We start from the raw sequence: 19282 nt of genomic DNA, 5'->3' as shown, positions 1-19282 counted from the left end.
TTTAAAATACGACATCATCTGGGCAAGATATAGCCACCATAATTGTAATTCTCAATAACTATGTCTATACTATGTCAGTACAAGACAGGGAGGGGCTTGGGGCCTCCACCCCTCAGTGCAGAACTAGTTTGATGACAGATTCAGAAAAAGAGGGAGGAATCACTACCTTCAATTGAGTACCTACCAATGATCCCTCTGGGCTCCAGTGGAAGTTTCAAACTCAGTCACAGGTAGCGGTATTTAACTAAATGTGCAGCAAAGCAAAATCAAAATGAGAGGAGGGATGGAAGTGGGGTGCACAGGGTGGGAAGGACGTATGGGTGTGCATGTGACACAATCAGAATGTATTATATATCCCTACTCAACTGTGAACTAAAAAAGAATAAACCCACATATATTGTTTATGTAAAAATTTATTTGACCAAAACGTAGAAAAAGTGATACTATCACATATGATACAATTGCAAGAATCTAAAGAACAGAGTAGGTTTTATTCAATTGCACAGTTTGCTAAAAGTCACCTCCCTGGTAGTGTGGTGCTTCATAAATAGTAGTGAGGGCAGGGGCTCAGAGAAGCTAGAAGCAGGCGGTTTTCAGTCAGGACTGTAAACTGGAGCTGGCTCCACGCTGCTGGGGAATGTGGAATGTTTCAATGTGAGATGTTAACTGAGAAAGCAAAACTACAATAAAGCCAAAAAGAAGTGTGCAGCCTACAGAATACTCCCATATCCAGTTCAATCAGGAGTTTTTTTGGTCTTAGTGTCATTCCTGAAGGAATTCAAGTCTTGGCAAAGTCAAGCAAGCTTTCATTTGTTGTTCTTTGAACAATGGAGATGAAGTTAAGCCAATTTCTTTATCTATCATTACTTTGCTGCTAAAGAGACCTTTTGATGCCCAACATTTGTTATTAAAACAGACTGTTCAAAGGCTATTTGAGACAGGGTTTCACTGAGTAGCTGTGGCTGTCCTGAACCTTACTCTGCAGACCAGGCTGTCCTCAAACTCAAGACCCACCTGCACCTGCCTCCCAAGTGCTAGAATTAAGATGTTCCTGGCTTTGATAGCAGTCTTTTTGACATGACTGATCGGAAAAAGATTGGACTCCACCATATTCCCTCCTGAGCATGTCGTTACACCACAGCAGACAAGTCCTGGAATAAGACACTTGCTCCTTAGAGAACAATTTTAGAGTGAAAGGAAAAATGTGAGTAAAACAGCACTAAAGATCTGTCAGAAGACACGTGGGCAGCAACCATTATCTCAGCACCCTTGCCCAGAATGCTTACAGGAAACTTGTTCTGCACAGTGGAGCAGACACAGCATGATCAGGCCAATCTAGTTGCTTTTAATTTTCGCTCTAGGTGGAAAATTCCTACACTTTTTCTTGTGACAACCTCCAGCCTCACATAACTTCCCCAACAGTAACCAGATACAATCAGATACTTGAGCCTGTGCTTCAGAGTGTGGGGCTGACTAATTCCCAGGAACCAATGCCCTCAGCCTTAAGCAACTACACTCACTGCAAAATTCCCTGCTATTTTAGGGATAAATGCAATTTAGAATAAGAATAGCTGAAGAAGCTGGTGCCATTTGAAAAGAAAAGACAGAAATTAAACTTAACTGGTGCTCAAAGCTTTTCTGATACAAAGTATTTGGTCACAAATTCATTATCTGCTTGGCATTTCCAGCAAGGTGGAGACACAATAAGAGGAACTTCTTATAAGAGAGGAAGACACAGCACTCTCTGGAGTCCAGTCGGTGTCAGAACGGGACTCTTCTGGCTTAGTTTATATACAGTTAAGTTCATTTAGTGTCTGATCCAGGGTCTGATGTAAGCCCACGTTCTCTTCTTTGGCCTGGGCAAGTTTTTCTAGTAAAGACAGAAAGGAAAAATGAATTAATAAGCAACTTTGTTACAGGAAGTAAAAAAAAAAAAAAAAAAAGGAGGGGGCATCTCAAACAGTGACAGGAAAAATCAGCTACGAAAGCACTGGTCAGGGTGGCACACGCCTGTAATCTCAGCAATCCTTGAGCCAGAGCACCTGCACTGAAGCCTTAAAGTGTACCATTAGAGTGAGCCATTTAACCTTTTTAGGTCCTAGTCTGCCCATCTGTGAAGTGGACAGAGTAACACCAGTGTGTGTGAGGCCTTATGAGAACTGAGACATTCTTCAGAACTCAGGAAGTGCTGTACACATAAACACTGTGGTTCTAGATACAGGTGACTCAGTACATTTGCTAGGAAAATGTAGAATCCTGGAAGCCATTTTTCCTCTGGAGTATCTGTTGTAATTCCAGGCATGAAGTGTTCACTGTATGTGTGCCCCTGGCAATGGAGTCAAATCCCAGGTGACACAAGACCAAAACCTAAGTAGGCCTGCAGGCAAACTGGTCAATAACTGAGCCGATTAAACAAATTAAAATAAAAGAATAAATAAAAGGGCAGTTTTGAGATGGCCCATCAGGTCAAGGTTCCTGTTGCCAAGCCTGAAAACCTTAGTTCTATCTCAAGGGCTCACGGAGAAACTTGATACCTTTAAATTGTCCCCTGACCTCCAACATCTGTGCTACGGCACTGTGTGCTCTCTTCACTCCCAAGTAAGTAAATAAATACAGTAACTTTAAAAAGCAATTGAGAGCTCTGCATGGCCAAGCATGAGAGAAAACTGGTCTGTGTGAGTGATAAAAGACCAGGCCAAGAGTCATTAAATACTGGAAGAAAAGTGAAAGCCCTCCTAAACTGTGATAGGATCAACCTGGCTTTCATGTGACAAAGTACTGTGACCTGGCCCACCCAGACTGGGTGAAAATTGTTAACTGGACACTCTGTGAGCTAGCTGCTCAGTGTTTTTAGGCAGCACTGCTGGTAACCCAGACGGTACCTTTGTTTTACAGAAAGCTAAGTGGCTTGCTCAACATTGTACAGTTCCAATAGTGGAGGGGGGATACAACCTAGGGTCTTCTGCCTTTAATCCTGGCCTCCCCAGCTTATTTTGTTAATTAGTTCTGAGATGAAAGAAGCCCCTGCAGCCCCATCCCCAGACTGTTCCCAATCCTTGAGACTTTCAACACAGGATGGACACCAGGAAGGGATGGTTGATTCAAAGGGTGGAGGCTATGCATGTGTGGAAAAATCTCAGGGAAATACAGAGCAAACACCAAGGGCACCCCACCCCCTTTCAAGGCCTGTACTCTGTCCCAGGGCGAATGCAAGGCAAGGTGGACAGGGCAGGGCCTACAAAATGCCAGCATTTCTCTGTAGCAACTTGCTCTGGCCCAGGCTAACCTCCAAATCAGAGGTCTGCCTGCCTCTGACTCCCAATTGCTCAGCTTACAAAATGGGTTAGGGTCAATGGCACATAGGAATGGAAAGACTGGTGGTGAGGAGGGCGGTATAGGAGAAATGAATCTTTGCAAGGTTGGCCAGGAGGTCAACCTTGGCTGTTGTTCCTCAGACTTCCATCTATGTTTTTTTGTTTTTGTTTTTAATTATGGTGTGTGTGTGTGTGTGAGTTTGTGACAATGTATGTAGGTGTCTGCAGAGGCCAGAAGAGGGTGTTGGAGCCCCTGCTGCTGGAGTTACATAGAGTTATAATCTACTTGATTTGGATGCTGGGAAATACACTTGGGCTCTTCACAAGAGCAAGTGGTTTTAACCAAGATGAGTCATATCTCCTGTCTCCTTACCTTGCTTTTTTGAGACATGGTCTGTCACTGGCAGGAAACGCACTTGATAGGCTAAATGGCCAGCAAGCCTAGGGATCTTATATCCTCCTCCCCAGTGCTGGGGCTACATGCCCCTGTCACATCCTATCCTTTTCTAGGGACTGAATTCAGCTCCTCATGCTTGAAAAGCAAGCACTCTACTAATCAACCCATTTCTTCAGTCCAGGATAGTTAAGTTTGGGAGGAATGACAAAGAGAAGAATTGGGACAGGGGTCCCGCCTGAATACAATTGTAAGATGAGGTAATGGCAATTTTCATGCACTTTGCAGATTTAAGGGTAGTGGTAGTCATCTGGAAAACACAGCTTGGATACAGAAATGTCAGTGTTAGGCTGGGGCTGAAGCTTATCGGTAAAGTGTCTGCCTGTTCTGTGCAAGTCATATGTTCCACTCCCAGCACTGCATTAACCATGACTGCGATCCCAGCACACCACGAGACAGAAGGGTCATGAGTTCAAGGTCATTCTGGCTATGTAGTGAGTTTGAGGGCAGCCTGACTACTTGAGACCTCTCTCAAAACCACCAAACAAACAAAAGTCCATGTTTCAGGGATAATATGATGTGGTGATGGAATTACAAGAAAATAGACTGAAATTTGAATTGTCAGGATGAATCAGTCTCAATTTTTAGACACGTTAATCATGAACTTTCAGTGCCTGCGGCTTTCCTGTTTTATCCCAAGGACTACGGAAATATGTTCATCTTAGGTAATTTTGGAATTCAAGGGGAAAACCCCTGTATTCTCATTCTCTCTCTCTGTGTATGTACCTGTGTGTGCCCTTGTACACATGCTGAAGACATAGGCTCTATCACTCAACCTTATACCTTGAGTAGGCAGGCAGCAAAGGAGCCCCGGTGATCCTGTCTTTACTACTACCTACCCCTCAGTTCTGGGGTTACAGGATCGTGGGACTATGTCCAGATTTTTATGTGGGTGCTGGGGATTTGAACTTAGGTCCTCTTGCTTGCTCAGCAAGCACTCCACTGAGTCATCTTCCACTCCCACCTTTCTTTTGGAGAGCCTGTGAGATATGTAAGACCTGGCTATGTTATCCAAGCTGACTTCAAATTCAAAATTCTCCTGCTCCAGCCTCAAGTGCCCGGCACATTTGTGTCTTTGTCATCACATCAGGTTCAACTTCCTTCCAATGCTAAAGGGTGCTAGATCATTTGTGCGGCCTCTTAGCGGCAGGATGTGGAGGTGACTTTAACCCCAGGACTGGGTACTGGCTATGTTCCCTAGGTGGTAGAGACATGGGGACATGTAAAAAGACGTGTAAAGAGAGAACAAGGGTTGAACAGAGACCACATCACTGTTGCACCCACTTGAAGTCACAGACTGAACCCCAATCAAAGGCAGCCTTTTTCATCTTGACTTCAGACACTCCTCATTAAAAAACAGTGACTGGCGGTGGTGGCACACACCTTTAATCCCAGCACTCGGGAAGCAGAGGCAGGTGGATCTCTATGAGTTCAAGGCTAGCCTGGTCTACAGGGCAAGTTCCAGGACAGTTAAGGCTACACAAAGAAACCCTATCTCGAAAAAGAAGAGGAGGAGGAGGAAGAGGAGAAAAAGCAGAGGAGGAAGAGGAAGAAACAGTGACTGTGCTGCCATGCTGGTTAGCCACTGCTTGAGACTCAGCCAGTTGGGCTTTTGTTTTCTTATTTTCAGAAAAGGACCACATGGGCCTCATTTTTCTTTTGGTAAAGAAAGCCTTATCTGTAACGGACAGAGCCAACTGCCCATCCCTCATCCTGGCCATGGTCAAAGGCACCCAACTCCAGCTCAAAGATGAGGAGGCAAGAACAGAAGATAAAAGACGGCTTGTCGTCATTTCTGACACTTGGGGAAAGGCCAAAGTTCACACCAGGAAGTCACCTGGAGATGGCTAGGATCCAAGATGGCACCTACTGCCCTCAGAGAGGTCATGTCATCGAGGGCTGGCTCAGATCCTTGCTGATAACTATTTACTTCAGCTTTTGGGCACTCTATCTAGAGGGTGGTGTCCCCAGGAAGGGAGTTGAAGAGCTAGGATGGACGGTTGTGGTGGGACAATGCAGACAAACAGGAAAATAGCTAGAGTGTGAACCCAGACAAAGCTGAGCCCCATGTCAAGCGAGCAGATGTATGAAGTGACTGCTAAGAGGTCTGAGGTTCTGAACAGGGACAGCCTAGGTGAGCCCTAAAATAATGACAAGCTGGGTGTAGTGGCACGCACCTTTAATCTCAGCACTTAGGAGGCAGAGGCAAAGCCAGCCTGCTCAATACTTTTAGACCCTGTCTCAAGATAAATAACCCTCACTACCACCACCACTGGGCCCAAGATGACTTCTGATGATGTAATGATGTTGCCCTGCCATAGGGCACCCTTTGGAATGGAATACTTTCCCTTATATGGATAAGGGATGTGAAAAATTAAGTTTCACTCTCTTACTGGATGAGACAACCTAGAGGATCCCAATCCTAAGTGCCTGGAATTTCCGTGCTCTATTTGAAGAATAATACAGTCACTTCAAGAAATGCTGAGTTGTGAGTTGCCCCGGGGAACCAAGGCCCTGAAGCCCCCCTCTTCCCTTTTCCTCACACGAAGATAAGCCTTGCCTCTGGGAGAGAGGCCAGCAAAAGCTGGAGGCATTTAAAAAATGCAAGGCATCTCTTGTGAGAATTCTGAAGACCTCACTCTGTAAACAAAGCTCCATCCGGCCTTCCGCTGGCCCCCTCACCCAGCTCTTCATGTGTCATTTAAAGAGGAGACTCTACCTTCCAGGTCATCGATTGTCTTCTCCAGTTTAGAAACTGTCCGCTCTGCAAACTCAGCTCTGGTCTCAGCCTAGGAAAGAAGAGAGTCACTACCTTGCTTCAGATTATCCCAAGAAAGAGACTATCTGGGTGTGGTTACACTCACCTCCTTCAGCTTGTCAGACAAAAGCTTAATTTCTTCTTCATATTTATCCTCCTTCTCAGAATACTGAGGAAGAAACCAAAAGGCAGTTGTTAAAAAAAGGAGTAAGGAGACTGGAGAGATGGCTCAGAGTTTAAGAGTTTTTGTTTCTTTTACAGAGGGTCAGTGCTCCGTTGCCAGCACCCACATGAAGGCTCACAACCACGCATAACTTCAGTGGCAGGGGATCTGACACCCTGTCGTGACCAGACAGACGTGCCGGCGTTAAGACGTATATACTTTAAACAAATACTTCAAGAAAGGAAGGAGCTGAGGAGATGACTCAGTGAGCGAAGCTCCACCTGGCATCGAGGACCCCAGCATTTGCATAAAAAATGGATGGGTATGGCAGCCCATCTGTGGAGATGGGATTTCTGAAACAAGCTGGCTAGCTAGACTAGCCAGATAGATTTGCCTCAGGTGAGAGACCCTGCCTCAGTACACCTCCCATTAACAAAAGTCTGCATTCCCAACACCCTGGCATAAGCCAGATCACCTGGACTGAAGACCAGACCAAAATGTAGCAAGTTCCCTCCATCCAACCTTTTCAGAGGCAGCCTCCAGTGACTTCAGGTTGTTAGTGACATTCTTGAGCTCCTCTTCCAGGTCGCCACACTTTCTGCACCAAGTCAAAAGATCTGTTTTCTCTCCCATGGCAGCAAGGAAGTCCCTTCCAAGAAGTGAATTCCCCCCGCCCCGCAATGCTGGGAACTTATCAAACCCAGGAGAGGATACTTGGAGGGTTTGTAGAGCAACCTGGGCACCTGCCAGGGATGAGGCAATCAGGACTTGTGAAATCTGTGACTGGCCCGGCTTTCTCAGGAAGGTGTGCAAGTAAGATGAGGGTGGGAGGTGGGAGATGGCATTCAGCATTCACACTGAACACTCCAGGAAGCAAGCCTAGAATGCATCTGTGGAACCAGGGTGCTCCCAGCCCCACAGGGCTCTCTGTGGAACTGAATCCCTGGTCCAGGGCCAAGGGGAGAGGTGTTTTGTTTGTTGGGAGCTGTGGAATTCTAGCTAAGCTGCTTCCACAGCAATGTGTCAAGCACCAATAACAATATCAGAAGTGAAGCCCTGAAACACTTTTGGGGCATCTGCCATGTATAGACAGCATGCAGTGAAGAACACATGGCCTGGCTGGATGTGCCATGTGGAGGCAGGAAGATCCCAAGTTCCAGGCTAGCTTGGCTATGTATTGAAACCCTTGTCTCAAAAATTCAAAAGCAGCAACAAGGAACTCTGAGAAAGTGGGACGGGAATGTAAGAGCCAGAGGATGGGCAGCAGGTCTGTGAAGCTTCTGCAGAAGACAGGCTACTGTACTCATGAACTCACAGCCAGCGCCTAATTACACAGGACCTGCCCACAATGGACCTGTCAACACCATGGAGGAGAGATGGGCTCATGAGGTCAACCCTCTCCAAGTAGCTATTAGCAGTTAATGGCTGGGGGTGGGGGTAGGGATGGGGGATACATTTCTCAGTGTTATAGCTATTCAGCTATAGCCTTGCTCAGGAAAATAACCTCCTACCCATGCTCATGCTAATATATACACCTAATAACTTCTTTTTTGGGTCACAAAAAAGAAGAAACGAAAATTAGGAGGGGCAAACTGAGAAAAATGGGGTTGGTGGGAGGAGCGTGAAAGATGTGATGTAATCAAAGTATAATATGTGTGTTTAAATATATAAATAAAATTGTGAAGAACAAAAATTTTAAAAGTCAGTGTGGTAGTGCACGCCTAGCATCCCAACAGGCAGAGGCAGGAGGAGGATCAGGCATTCTAGGCTGCAAGAGACACTGTTTCAAAAAACCAAAACGCAAAACAATGCAAAGCACAGTAGCCCTGGCTGGAAGAAGGAAACTTAGGGCCTCTATGCTGTCCTAGGGTCTCCACTCAATTTCCCAGTATCTTGGTGGAAAAAGGACCCAGCTAAGCTTCCCTTGGTGGTAAGAACCATCGGCAACCACGTTCTGTCAGCTAATGAAGCAGAAGGGGGAAGAAGCCCTGAGCCTTGGATGCCCAAGCTCTTGAGCAGAGGCCCCAGCTACAAGCACTTCCCAGCCAGCACAGCCTACAACCCCACCTGCCACTTACAGTTCAGAGACCTCCGCCCGCTCCTCCGCTCTCTCCAGCTCGCCCTCCAGGATGACCAGCTTCCGTGCTACCTACAAAGACAGAAGGCCCAACTGAGAGCCACCACCACCAGCTGCTCATTCCTGCAGATGCTGCTCCCTGCAACGCTAAGAGCTCTGGAGCTGGCAAGAGATGGAAAATCTCAGGTGCCTACAGTGAGGCAGGCAAGGAAAAAGCAGAGCCGAGACACAGACCTACAGAGGGAGGGAGGACCAGCATGTCAACACCAGCAGTGTGGTGCTGACACCTGCCAGCCCTCTGTTTGGGAGGCCCGCTCTCCAAAACAAAACCAGGCACGGTGGCTTGTAATCCTAGCTTTTGGGGGGCAGAGGCAAGAAAACTGGGAATTAAAGATTACCCTTGGCTATATAAAAGGGAGTTGGAGACCAGCCTGAGATATCTTAAGACACTTTAAAAACAAAATTCAGGCAGGTGTAGTGGTTCACCCCAGCACTTTGGAGATAGAGGCAAGAGAATCAGGAGTTCACAGTCACTCTTGCATTCTTTTCTATATAGGGAGAACAACCTGGACTACAGGAGAACCTTTCTCAGAAAAATAAATAAATGAATAAATATGTGTGTGTGTATATTTTATATATATAATATATTAGAAAACTAAGGACAGCCTACTTAGGGAAAGCTGAAGCAGTAGACAGAGAATCAAGAGTTCATGGCTAACCAGGGTAACAGGAATTCCAGGCCAGCCCAAGCTCCTGTGAGATCCTATGTCCAAGAAGATTAAATAAATAAATTAATAATAATAATAATAAAAACAGCAGATCCTGGCTGGCAATCATGACCCTCAGCTTTTGCCAACTGGTCTCACATCCAGCTTAAAGGACACGAGGAGTGAGTTGATCAGCTGGTCTCCAGCAATTCAAGTGGCTGCATGACTTTTTGGTTTCCCAGTGTCTCCAGCAATTCAAGTGGCTGCATGACTTTTTGGTTTCCCAGTCGAGAGGCTGTGCCTGGCGATACAGATGTTCCCACAGAGGCAATCATCCTCAGTATGGCTTCCGATGGGTTCCTATCAGCACCACCATTTCCTCCTGCTTCCTGCAGCCACCACGCTGGTCCCACTCACCTCCTCGTATTTGCGGTCAGCCTCCTCGGCGATGTGTTTGGCTTCCTTGAGCTGCATTTCCTGGATCTCCATCTTCTCTTCGTCTTTCATGGCTCTGTTCTCTATCACCTTCATGCCTCTGCAAGTGGGATGGGGAAGTGTGTCAGAGCCAAGTCCTCAAATGCCTCTACCCAGCGCCCAGGCAAGGATGAAGACCTACTGTCAACATCCATATTCATTTCACTGAGGAGCCATCTGGACGCTGGGAACTGAACCCAGGTCCTTTGCAAGAACAGCCAAGTGTTCCTAACTGCGGAGCTATCTCTCCAGCACATGCTATCTTTTTAAGACAGGTCTCTCACTGACCCTGGAGCCCCAGGGATCTTGCAGTCTCTGTCTCTCCAGTGCTAGGATTATAGACCTCCTCCTATGTCCAGGTTTGACGTGAGGGCGGGAATCTAACGCAGGTTCTCAGTCTTGTCGAGCAAGCACTGATCCCAGAGGGCAATCTCCCCAACCTCATGTGGGTTTTCTGTTTGTTTTGTTTGAGACAGGGTCTCATATAGTCCAGGCTATCCTCAAACTCACTATTCAGTCAGAGATAGCTTTGAACTCCTGATCCTCCTGCCTCCACCTCCTCATGGCTGGGGTGATGGGCCTATGTGGTGTTGAGGACTGAACCCTGCTTTGAGGCTGTCAGGCAAACATTCTTCAGTCCTACACACCCCAACTCCCTGTTTGAGCTCTTAGAAGACAGGGTTTTGTTACTTTGCCCAGGCCACTACACTGGCCTCAGCCTTTGGGAACACTGGAATGACAGGTGTGCATCGCCACCATGTCTGGTGGACCTCCAGACACCGTCAAGTACCCCAGCTTTCACAATACACACAGTACATGCTGTGTGTACACCATCCCCACTGTTAGGAGACAGAAACTGGGCTAAGGTTAGAGAGCTGCTCTGCATCCTCGGGGTGCACCTGTACTCCTCACAGGAGACAGGCCTGAGCCTCAGCAGTCACGGTGGAATGTGAGGCCACACCTGCAGAATGCTGAGGAGCAGGTGGAGTAGGAATGGAGGGGAGAGCCCTCATCACCACCAGGCTGAGCTAAGGGCAGGGAGAGGATGGGAGGAGGCTGGTAGGTGAGTGCTCCATGTGTCATCTCAGCGCACGGGAGACTCAGACAGGCCTTTGAGTCCAGGCAATCTTGGGTTATATAGCAGGATCTTGTCTCAATATTAAGAAAAGTTTACAAAAAAGGAAACAATAAAGCCAGAGCTGCGCTGTGTGTGGGTGCTCAGACGTTAGTCCCAGCTCTCAGGAGGCAGAAGCAAAGGGATCTCTTTGAGTTCCAGGCCAGCCAATGCTACATAGTAAGATTTTGTATTACAAAATTTAAAAAAAGAAAAAAAACCCTCTAAACTAGCCAGCGAGCCAACCAACCAACCAACCAACCAACCAACAACACAGAGCAGAGCCACAGGAGTGAAAGAACACATGCCCAGGATGGCGGGATGTTTATGCTGGGAGGAAAGGGAATTGCTGGGGGCTTCCAGAGTCAGGACTGAATGGAAACAGAATGGACAAGGTGCAGTGCAACGCTACAGGAAAGGCAGGCACAGCTTGAGCAGCCCCAAGTGCTCAAAAACAAACTAGGCTTTTTCCTTTCTTTTTTCACTGAGGTGAAAGGAATGCACCACCATTCCTGGCTTTCAGAATACACCTTTATTTTTGGACATACAGGGGCTGGTATCCAGCGCTGTGTAATCCTAAGCAAGAACTCTATCACTAAGGCCCACTCACAACCTGAACCTTTGCGCACAGTCCCAGCACAAATGGAAAACTCCTCGGGTGACAGGCTACTGTTAAAAGAAGGGCACACTGGAAGCCCACGATGACCCGCAGGCCCTGCACAGAAGGGACATAAGATGCATACGAACTTACTGTGTATACCTTTAAGATATCTCATTATACATATGCAAATACCCCCAAATCTTGAAACCCCAATTCCTAAATATTTTCTGTCTCAAGCATTTCAGATAAGGACACCTATGTCCTCCCAGAAAGAAGGATGTCCTAGGACAGCCAGAACCCAGCCGCCTCAGAGCAAAGCCTGCTCTGGCCGAGCTTCACGGATCGGAGCAGAGGAGGTAGTGGGAACCAGGGAGATGGCTGAGGTCGAGTGCTTCCACTGTGACCCCACTGCTGGGGAGATGGGGAAAGTATTCCTGAACTCCTGTCCAGTGAGAAACCCTGCCTCAAAAACCAGGACGGAGCTACTCTGACATCTCAATGGCGTACGTACAGGCACTTGCCACCAGCAGCCTGATGATAGGGAGAGCCAGCTCCTACAACATGTTCTCACTTCCACTTGTTCTGTGGCACACACAAATGAAACGGAATCAATTTGGAGAGAGAGAGAGAGGGATCAGGTATGGTGGCACACAGGGCACACTTTCTAACCCCAGCACTGGGAAGGCAGAGGAAGGTGGCTCTCTGTGAGTTCTCTCTCGGCCGGCCTGGTTATATAGCAAGTTCCAGGACACCCAGGACCCTGTCTCAAACAAGCACACACATGCACACACACACACAAACCAAAGACGGAAGCTAGGCACAAGGCTTTTTGACATGTTATTTAAAGTATGGAATAGATAGAGCTGGAGAGATGGCTCTCAGGTTAAAAGCACTGGCTATTCTTCCAAAGGTCCTGAGTTCAATTCCCAGCAACCACATGGCACCACAGTTCCAATTCCAGGGGACCTGGCACCTTCACAGACATACATGCAAGTAAACCATCAATGAAAATAGAGTAAATAAATCTTAAAAAAAAAAAAAAAAAGTAAAGAATATGACAAAATACCTGACTCATAATTTTACATTTCTTTGTGTATGCACACATGTGCATACACATGTATAGGCTGGGAAATACCCACAGGGGTCGCTGCTTCCACGGCGAGAGTCCCAGGCACTAACTGAACTCAGGTTGCCAGACCTGACAAGTGCCCCTACCCACTGAGCAATTCAGTGGCCCATTGTGTTTTTTACTTATTATTACTGTTATTATTTTAAAGTGTGTGTCTGTGTGAGTGTAGGTGCCCAGAGAGGTTAGAGGTACTGTATTCCCTGGAGCTGAAGTTAGAGGCTGCGAAATGCCCAGCCTAAATGTGTTTAAGGGTGTGCACTAACATGGCGCACACGTGGGGGTCAGAAGACAACTTCTAGGAGTTGGCTCTCTCCTACCATGTGTGACTGAACTCAGGTCAGACCTGGCAGCAAGCACCTTTACCTGCTAGACCACTTCCATAGCCCAAGAGAATTATTTCTAGTGCTGGACACACACATGGCAGAAGCTCGCCATCAGGCTATACCCTAGCTGCCAGTTGCCGTCTAGTGCCTGCTTTATGGTCACAGCAGCACAATCTGAAATCAGTTCTTTGGGAGAAGCCTACAAAGAGAAACCTTCAGTGTTGGGCTGGCCACACTATCCATGGCCCGAGCTTTTGCAGCTGCACAATTTGCCCTCCACCCTCCAAGCTGAGACACACCAGAGACACACTCCTGGGGATGGTGGGACACAGCTCCTGTGGAAGCCCAGATGCAGCTCAGACGCTGCACACAGTGATGGTTGGTTATGCTCTGTCCCCAAAATACAGCTGTTGTTGTCCAAAAGCCTAAAGCTTGCCACACAATGGAGGCCGCCATGTCCGCACATGCGGGAGGTCACCCTGCTTCTGCTCCCTGGTCCTGGGATGGAAGTCTACCCTGCCACACCTGCCCAGTCTATCTCTTCCTCTTTTCTCCACATCATCTAGAAATTCAACTGTCTCTACATGCTCTGACGCCCTCGCCCATGCCTGCCCATTTTCGCTTTTCTTTGCCTGCTGGAAAGTATTCTCTTAGGCCAGCATAAAGAAAACAAGCTGGGTACGTGGCAGAGCACCTGTCACCCCAGCATTCAGAAAGCCAAGACAGGAAGGCTACTGGGAGTCGGGGCCAGCCTGGGCTACTACGCAGGTGGACCCTGCCTCAAAGCAAACAAAACAGAAAAAGGAGCTGAATTTAAAACCAACAGATCCTGGGCCTTCAGCTCTGAGGTCACCAGTACCATCACATTTTTTTTCCATCCAGAATCTGTATGTGTGTGTGCTTGTGCACATGGAAGCCAGAGAAGGATGGCAGGCGTCCAGCTCTATCACTCTTTGTCTTACTCTACAGATTCAGGGTATCTCACTGAACCTGGGAGGCAGGCTGGCAGCCAGCAAGCCCCAGTGTCCTCTTGTGTAACCACACTGGCTTTTCATGTGGGTGCTGGGGATGTAAGCACTTAAATTTGAGCCATCAGCCCTCACACACATCTTTTTCAGTGAGGAAGGGCCTCACATAGCCTAGGCCAGCCCGGAACTTGCTATGTAAAACTGATCCTCCTTCCTTCTCCAGCACTGGACCCACAGTGAGTACCACCATCCCCGGTCTTCCAGAGATCAGAGCATCCTACCTTTCGCTCTCATCTGCAGCCTTCTCTGCCTCCTCCAGCTTCTGCAGGGCCGTGGCCAGTCGCTCCTGAGCCCGGTCTAGCTCCTCTTCCACTAGCTGGATGCGGCGGTTGAGAGCAGCCACATCTCCCTCAGCCTAGGGCAGCAGAGGGGGCAGCCAGGTTAGGAAGGGAAGGCCGTCAGATGGCGGCGGCACACACCATTCATCCCAGCACTAGAGAGGCAGAGGCCCCTGGATCTCTGTGAGTTCAAGGCCAGCCTGGTCTAGAGAGTGCATTTCAGGATAACCAGGGCTACATAGAGAAACCCTGTCTCAAAAAAGGAAGGAAGGAAGGAAGGAAGGAAGGAAGGAAGGAAGGAAGGAAGGGAGGGAGGGAGGGAGGGAGGGAGGGAGGGAGGGAGGGAGGAAGAAAGAGAAAGAAAGAAAGAGAAAGAGAAAGAGAGAGAGAAAGAAAGAGAGAAAGAGAAAGAAAGAGAGAGAGAAAGAGAAAGAAAGAAGGAAGGAAGGGGAGGGAAGGAAGGAAGGAAGGAAGGAAGGAAGGAAGGAAGGAAGGAAGGAAGGGGGAGGGAAGGGGGGAGGGATGGAGAGCTGGTGAGCACCGGTCGCCACTGCACCATCCCTCAATGACCATGATCCCCTGTTACAGCACACTCACAGGTCGAGGCTCAAGGGAATTTCACAACTCATCTGAATTTATACTTGATTTAAAAAAAAAAATACTGATCTGTGAAACAGGACCTCATCCATTAACCAGGCTCCTCTCAAACTCCTGGACTCAGGGATCCTTCTGCTTCAGTCTCCCTAGGTGCTGACACAAGGCAAGGCCCCTCTGGAGAACATAAAATTTCAGTCTCCCTGAAAACTTCAGGGGAATCCACTCTATGACCACTGGCCAACCAAGTCAACACAGGAGAAGGAATCTGTGCAGCTATCATATGCTGGAAAAGAATCTAACTGCAACAGTAAAAAGAAAGTCAAGCCTGGGTGGAGCACACCTTTAATCCCAGCACTTGGAAGGCAAAGATGGGTAGCTCTCCCTTAGTTCCAGGCCAGCCAGGGATACATAGTGTCTGGAAGGAAGGAAGGGAAGGAGGGAGGAGGAAGGGAAGGAAGGAAGGAAAACTGGCCAGGTCTGGTGGGACATGACTAACATCCCAGCACCCTGAAGGCTAAGGCAGGAGGAGAGCCAAATGGAGGCACTTTCAGCTACAAACTCACTGTAACTAGATTAGCACTGGCCTTTCACAACCCATAATATCCAGCATTAGGATAAGTTCCACAAGAAGGTACTCAGGCTCAAGGCAGGATTCTCAGAAAGGCAGTTCCTGGGCTCCCAGGGACCCTGCTGAGCATGTCACAGTCCACTCCCACACACCTCAAGAGTCCAGTCCCACTGAGGGCCCAGAGCTGGATGGTAGGAGAAGGGAAAGAATCTGAGCTAAAGGCATGGGCAGACTACTACTAGTGGCTCTTTGGTGGTTTTGTTGTTTGTGTTTGCTCTTTCCTTTTGTAGTGGGAAAGGGAAGGGGGGAGACTGTGCACACTCAGCAAGTGTCCCGCCCTGGAGCTGGACTTGAGCACGGTTAACTGCTCTCCAGGATCCTTTCTCACCTGCAGGAGCGCTGGGGTCAAGTGGCAGGCTGTCTCACTTTCTATGCCTGTATTTCTCAAAGCCGGAACCCATCACAGGACTAAGGGCTGTGACAAGGCTTATCCCTAAAACATGGGAAAGACTTGGGGAGTTTGTAGGGAGGTAAGCTGTGTTCTGTTACCATTACTTTTCTGAATGACATTTATTTAGTTTGTATAAGAGGGGACCTGTGTGGCAACTTTCAGGAGCTGGTTCTCCCTTCCACCATGTCCTGGGAATCAAACTCAATCTTGCTGGCCCTGGTACTGCTTTATCTTCCAAGTCTCACTCACCTTACAGTAGGGACAAGGAGGCCCCATCAGTACAGTGGGTTTTTTCAATGACTTGGGGCTCTGTCACCCTGGAAAAGGAGCGTGGAAGGTTGGTCACATGAGACTCAGTTAGCAGGGCATGGTGACACACGCCTGTGATCCCAGCTCCGGGTGACTGAAGCCGAAGGACAAAGAGCTTCAGGCTAGACTGGGCCATTATATAGCAAGACTACAAAAGCCCAGAAAGAGGGAGAGCTAGGGAGCCGCTGAGTGGGGAAAGCACTTGGCCTTGAGTTTGGATTCCCAGCACACACACTGATGAGTGCATGAGGCTCAGTTGAAGAAGGAAGTCACGCTATCAGCTTCCTTTCAGGGATAACCACAGGGGTCAGCTATAAAAACCAGGGGGATTCTGGGCCCTCCCTGTCTCAGTTAACACAGCAGGGAAAGCAGAAAGGACATGCTGCCTGTCAACACACACACACACACACACACACACACACACACACACACACACTTGTGATCTCTGACCACCCTCCCCCAACACAATGTGCCTCTGTGTGTGTCTCAGGTCTCTCCTCCCACTCTGCAGGTCTTAGGGATTGAACTCAGGTCGTCAGCCTTAGTGGCAAGCACCTCTATCAAGCCGAACCATCTCAGTGGCCCACAGGTGCCTCTTTCTAATGTTCTGGACTTCAATACCAATAACAGTCAACAACTAGGACAGGACTGGCTCCTACCCACTTCCATTTTTGGTATATTTAGTGAAAGTATGCAATCAGGACCACTATTAGTTTGTTAACTTTTGCTATTTTCTATAAAGAACCTTGTGCCCCTCTGCAGTCAGCAATTTTTAGTTGTTCTTTGATTCATGATTTTATGTAGCCCAGGCTGGCCTCAAACTACATAGTCTGGCCCTGAACTTGTGACTCTCCCGTTCCAACCTCTCTGTTGCAGGCAGGCACCATCTCGTCCAGTTCACCCTGGAGAAGGGGGCTTTGTGCATGCTAAGCAAGCACTACCATTCTGTCACAGCCTCGGAAGCAGCCAGGGCTGCAGAGGCCCGGCACACACCCAGGGTGGTAATCAACTCTCACAGCCACACTGCATTTCTTGATTCATGAATTGTCCCAAAGAAATGGAAAAGAACTCAGACTGATGAGGCACACTCTGAATCATGGCACATTTTCAACTGTTTAAAATCCAAAGAACTCTTGCTCACAAACATGCATTAATGGCAGCACATGCGGCACAAGACACAGGCACAGGCACACACACTCAGTCACTCAGGCCAGTCATCCTGAGCTCCACCCCTTCCTGCAATCAAAGCCATCCACGGGCTACAAAGGGTTTCCCTTATAAGGTAAAAGAGGCCTGCTGGATACTTGTGGCAGAGGAACAGGAAGACATCGGTTAATCACACAAAAAAATCTAAATGAAACCAGCTGTTGGGACACAGGCCCAGAAGTCTGCCAAACCTCCCCCCACAACCTTTCCTGGTCTGGGTGCTTCTGGCCTGGAATCAACTTTCGATGTCTTCCCACAACCAAGAGAAGCACACTTTGTCACACGAACTTTTAAAAACGCCCCAAGTTTTCAAAAGGCACTCCCCCGTATCCCCTCCCCCGGCCCCGCCAAATTCCTGGCTTGGCTGGAGCCTCTGGGCCATTTTGGAGATGTCTAGGGTGGGACTGGAGTGAGAGGCCAGAACAGCTACTGTGTGGAGCTTCCACAGGTTCCAAAGCGTCCTCCAGCCAAAGCGGCCCTTGAGGGATTCAACACTTCCACCGAGGCCAGGCTGTCGGCCAGGCCGCCTTGGGAGGAGTCCAGGCGGCGCCTGCGCTGCCAACTCCACCTGGCCTGGTAGTTTCTAGGGTCCCCGCCGGGAGTCCCCACACTGGCTTTCAGGGACCCCGGGCGTCCCCACAACACCCCTCCCTTGTCTCCTGAGCAAGCAAACAGCGCTCTAGTACTAGGGCCGGAGCTCTGAGAGCCCTGGAACCGTATGGAATGCACCACCCTAGTCTCGTCTGCCTACCCACCTCTAGCGGACCCTTGGGAGAGCAGCGAATCGAGAGCCTTGTGGGTGCCAGAGCTTGGATTAGACCCCAGATCCACCTCCGAACCTAGCCTTGACTCAAGGATGAGGAGGGAGAAGGAAGGCGGAGGCTCCTTCCTCTTTGGGAAGTATTCATGCACCCGGTCCCCGGACCCGCCGCGAAGGCGCACAGAGGGGGCGCTCCGACACCGGGGGGTGGAGAGGCCCCTAGCGAGTACTCCCCGGGGAGACAAAGTGGTATTGGGGTCCTGCAGGACCGTGTCCCGAGCCTTCTGCCCCCACCCTGCCCTCAGCGGACACGTCGGCCGCACCCTAGGGACGCTCGGGAAAAGTTCCGGCGCGAAGGCGAGAGAGCGCGCCGCCCCCGCCCCCACCACGGTCCAGCCGCAGACAATGGGGGCGCGGAGTCCGCCCGCCGTCCCGGAGAGCCCCACGATGGCTCGCTCCCGCCCATCCCCCCGTTTCCTGCTCGACCAGCGTACGGCGCCCGCTCCGGGGTCCCAGGGTGCGGATGGCCGGAGCAGAGGAAGGGGGGAGGGGGGGAAAGGGTGGAAGCGCGCGGAGCCGGAAAGGAAAGCAGCCGCGCGCGGGGCGAAGCTGGGGTGTCGCGGGGGTCGGCGACGGCGGGCCCGGGTCGCTCACTTTCTCGCGCCGCTCGCGCTCGCCGTCCAGCTCGCGCTGCAGGCCCTGCGCGCGGTCCTCCGCGTCGTCCGCCTGCTGCTGCAAGGCCTGGATCTTGCGTTTCACCGCCTCCAGCGAGTTGAGGCCGGCCATGGCGCGCTCGCTCCGCTAGGCTCCGGCGACAGCTGGGCGGCCGCGCCCGGGCCCGCGAGCCTTGGCCACGCCGGAGCCGCCCCCGCCTCTCCCCGCCCCCGACCGCTGCCGTCGGGACGATGAGGTCACCCCGGCCGGCCCGCGACGTCAGCACCGGGCTGGGGGCGGGGGGGCTGCTGACGTCG

The 19282-nt window shown here is 49.6% G+C and overlaps 1 protein-coding gene across 1 annotated transcript; it reads right to left on the bottom strand.

Annotated features, from left to right (window-relative positions):
- Nucleotides 1-395: 395 nt before the first annotated feature.
- Nucleotides 396-19182, bottom strand: Tpm4 (tropomyosin 4). Its single transcript, XM_055597268.1, has 8 exons — nt 18966-19182; nt 14364-14497; nt 9891-10008; nt 8768-8838; nt 7212-7287; nt 6633-6695; nt 6488-6557; nt 396-1870 (listed from the first exon to the last, which is right to left on the bottom strand). Exons 1-8 carry the CDS (start codon nt 19095-19097, stop codon nt 1788-1790), a joined length of 747 nt encoding a protein of 248 aa, XP_055453243.1. The 5' UTR covers nt 19098-19182; the 3' UTR covers nt 396-1787.
- Between the last annotated feature and the right edge of the window lie 100 nt (nt 19183-19282).

Source organism: Psammomys obesus, unplaced genomic scaffold, assembly GCF_907164565.1.
Source record: "Psammomys obesus unplaced genomic scaffold, mPsaObe1.curated_primary_1811, whole genome shotgun sequence".
Classification (NCBI taxonomy): domain Eukaryota; kingdom Metazoa; phylum Chordata; class Mammalia; order Rodentia; family Muridae; genus Psammomys; species Psammomys obesus.
The sequence above is the reverse complement of the archived record's forward strand: the minus strand, read 5'-3'. Positions and strand labels throughout refer to the sequence as shown.

What these genes read in the sequence shown, in the direction of transcription:
- Tpm4 (XM_055597268.1), bottom strand. Translation starts at nt 19,097, where the DNA reads ATGGCCGGCCTCAACTCGCTGGAGGCGGTGAAACGCAAGATCCAGGCC. An exon ending in AGCGCGAGCGGCGCGAGAAA is followed by an intron (nt 14,498 to 18,965) that starts GTGAGCGACCCG and finishes CTGCTGCCCTAG; the next exon opens with GCTGAGGGAGATGTGGCTGC. An exon ending in CTGACCGCAAATACGAGGAG is followed by an intron (nt 8,839 to 9,890) that starts GTGAGTGGGACC and finishes CTGTCTTTGTAG; the next exon opens with GTAGCACGGAAGCTGGTCAT.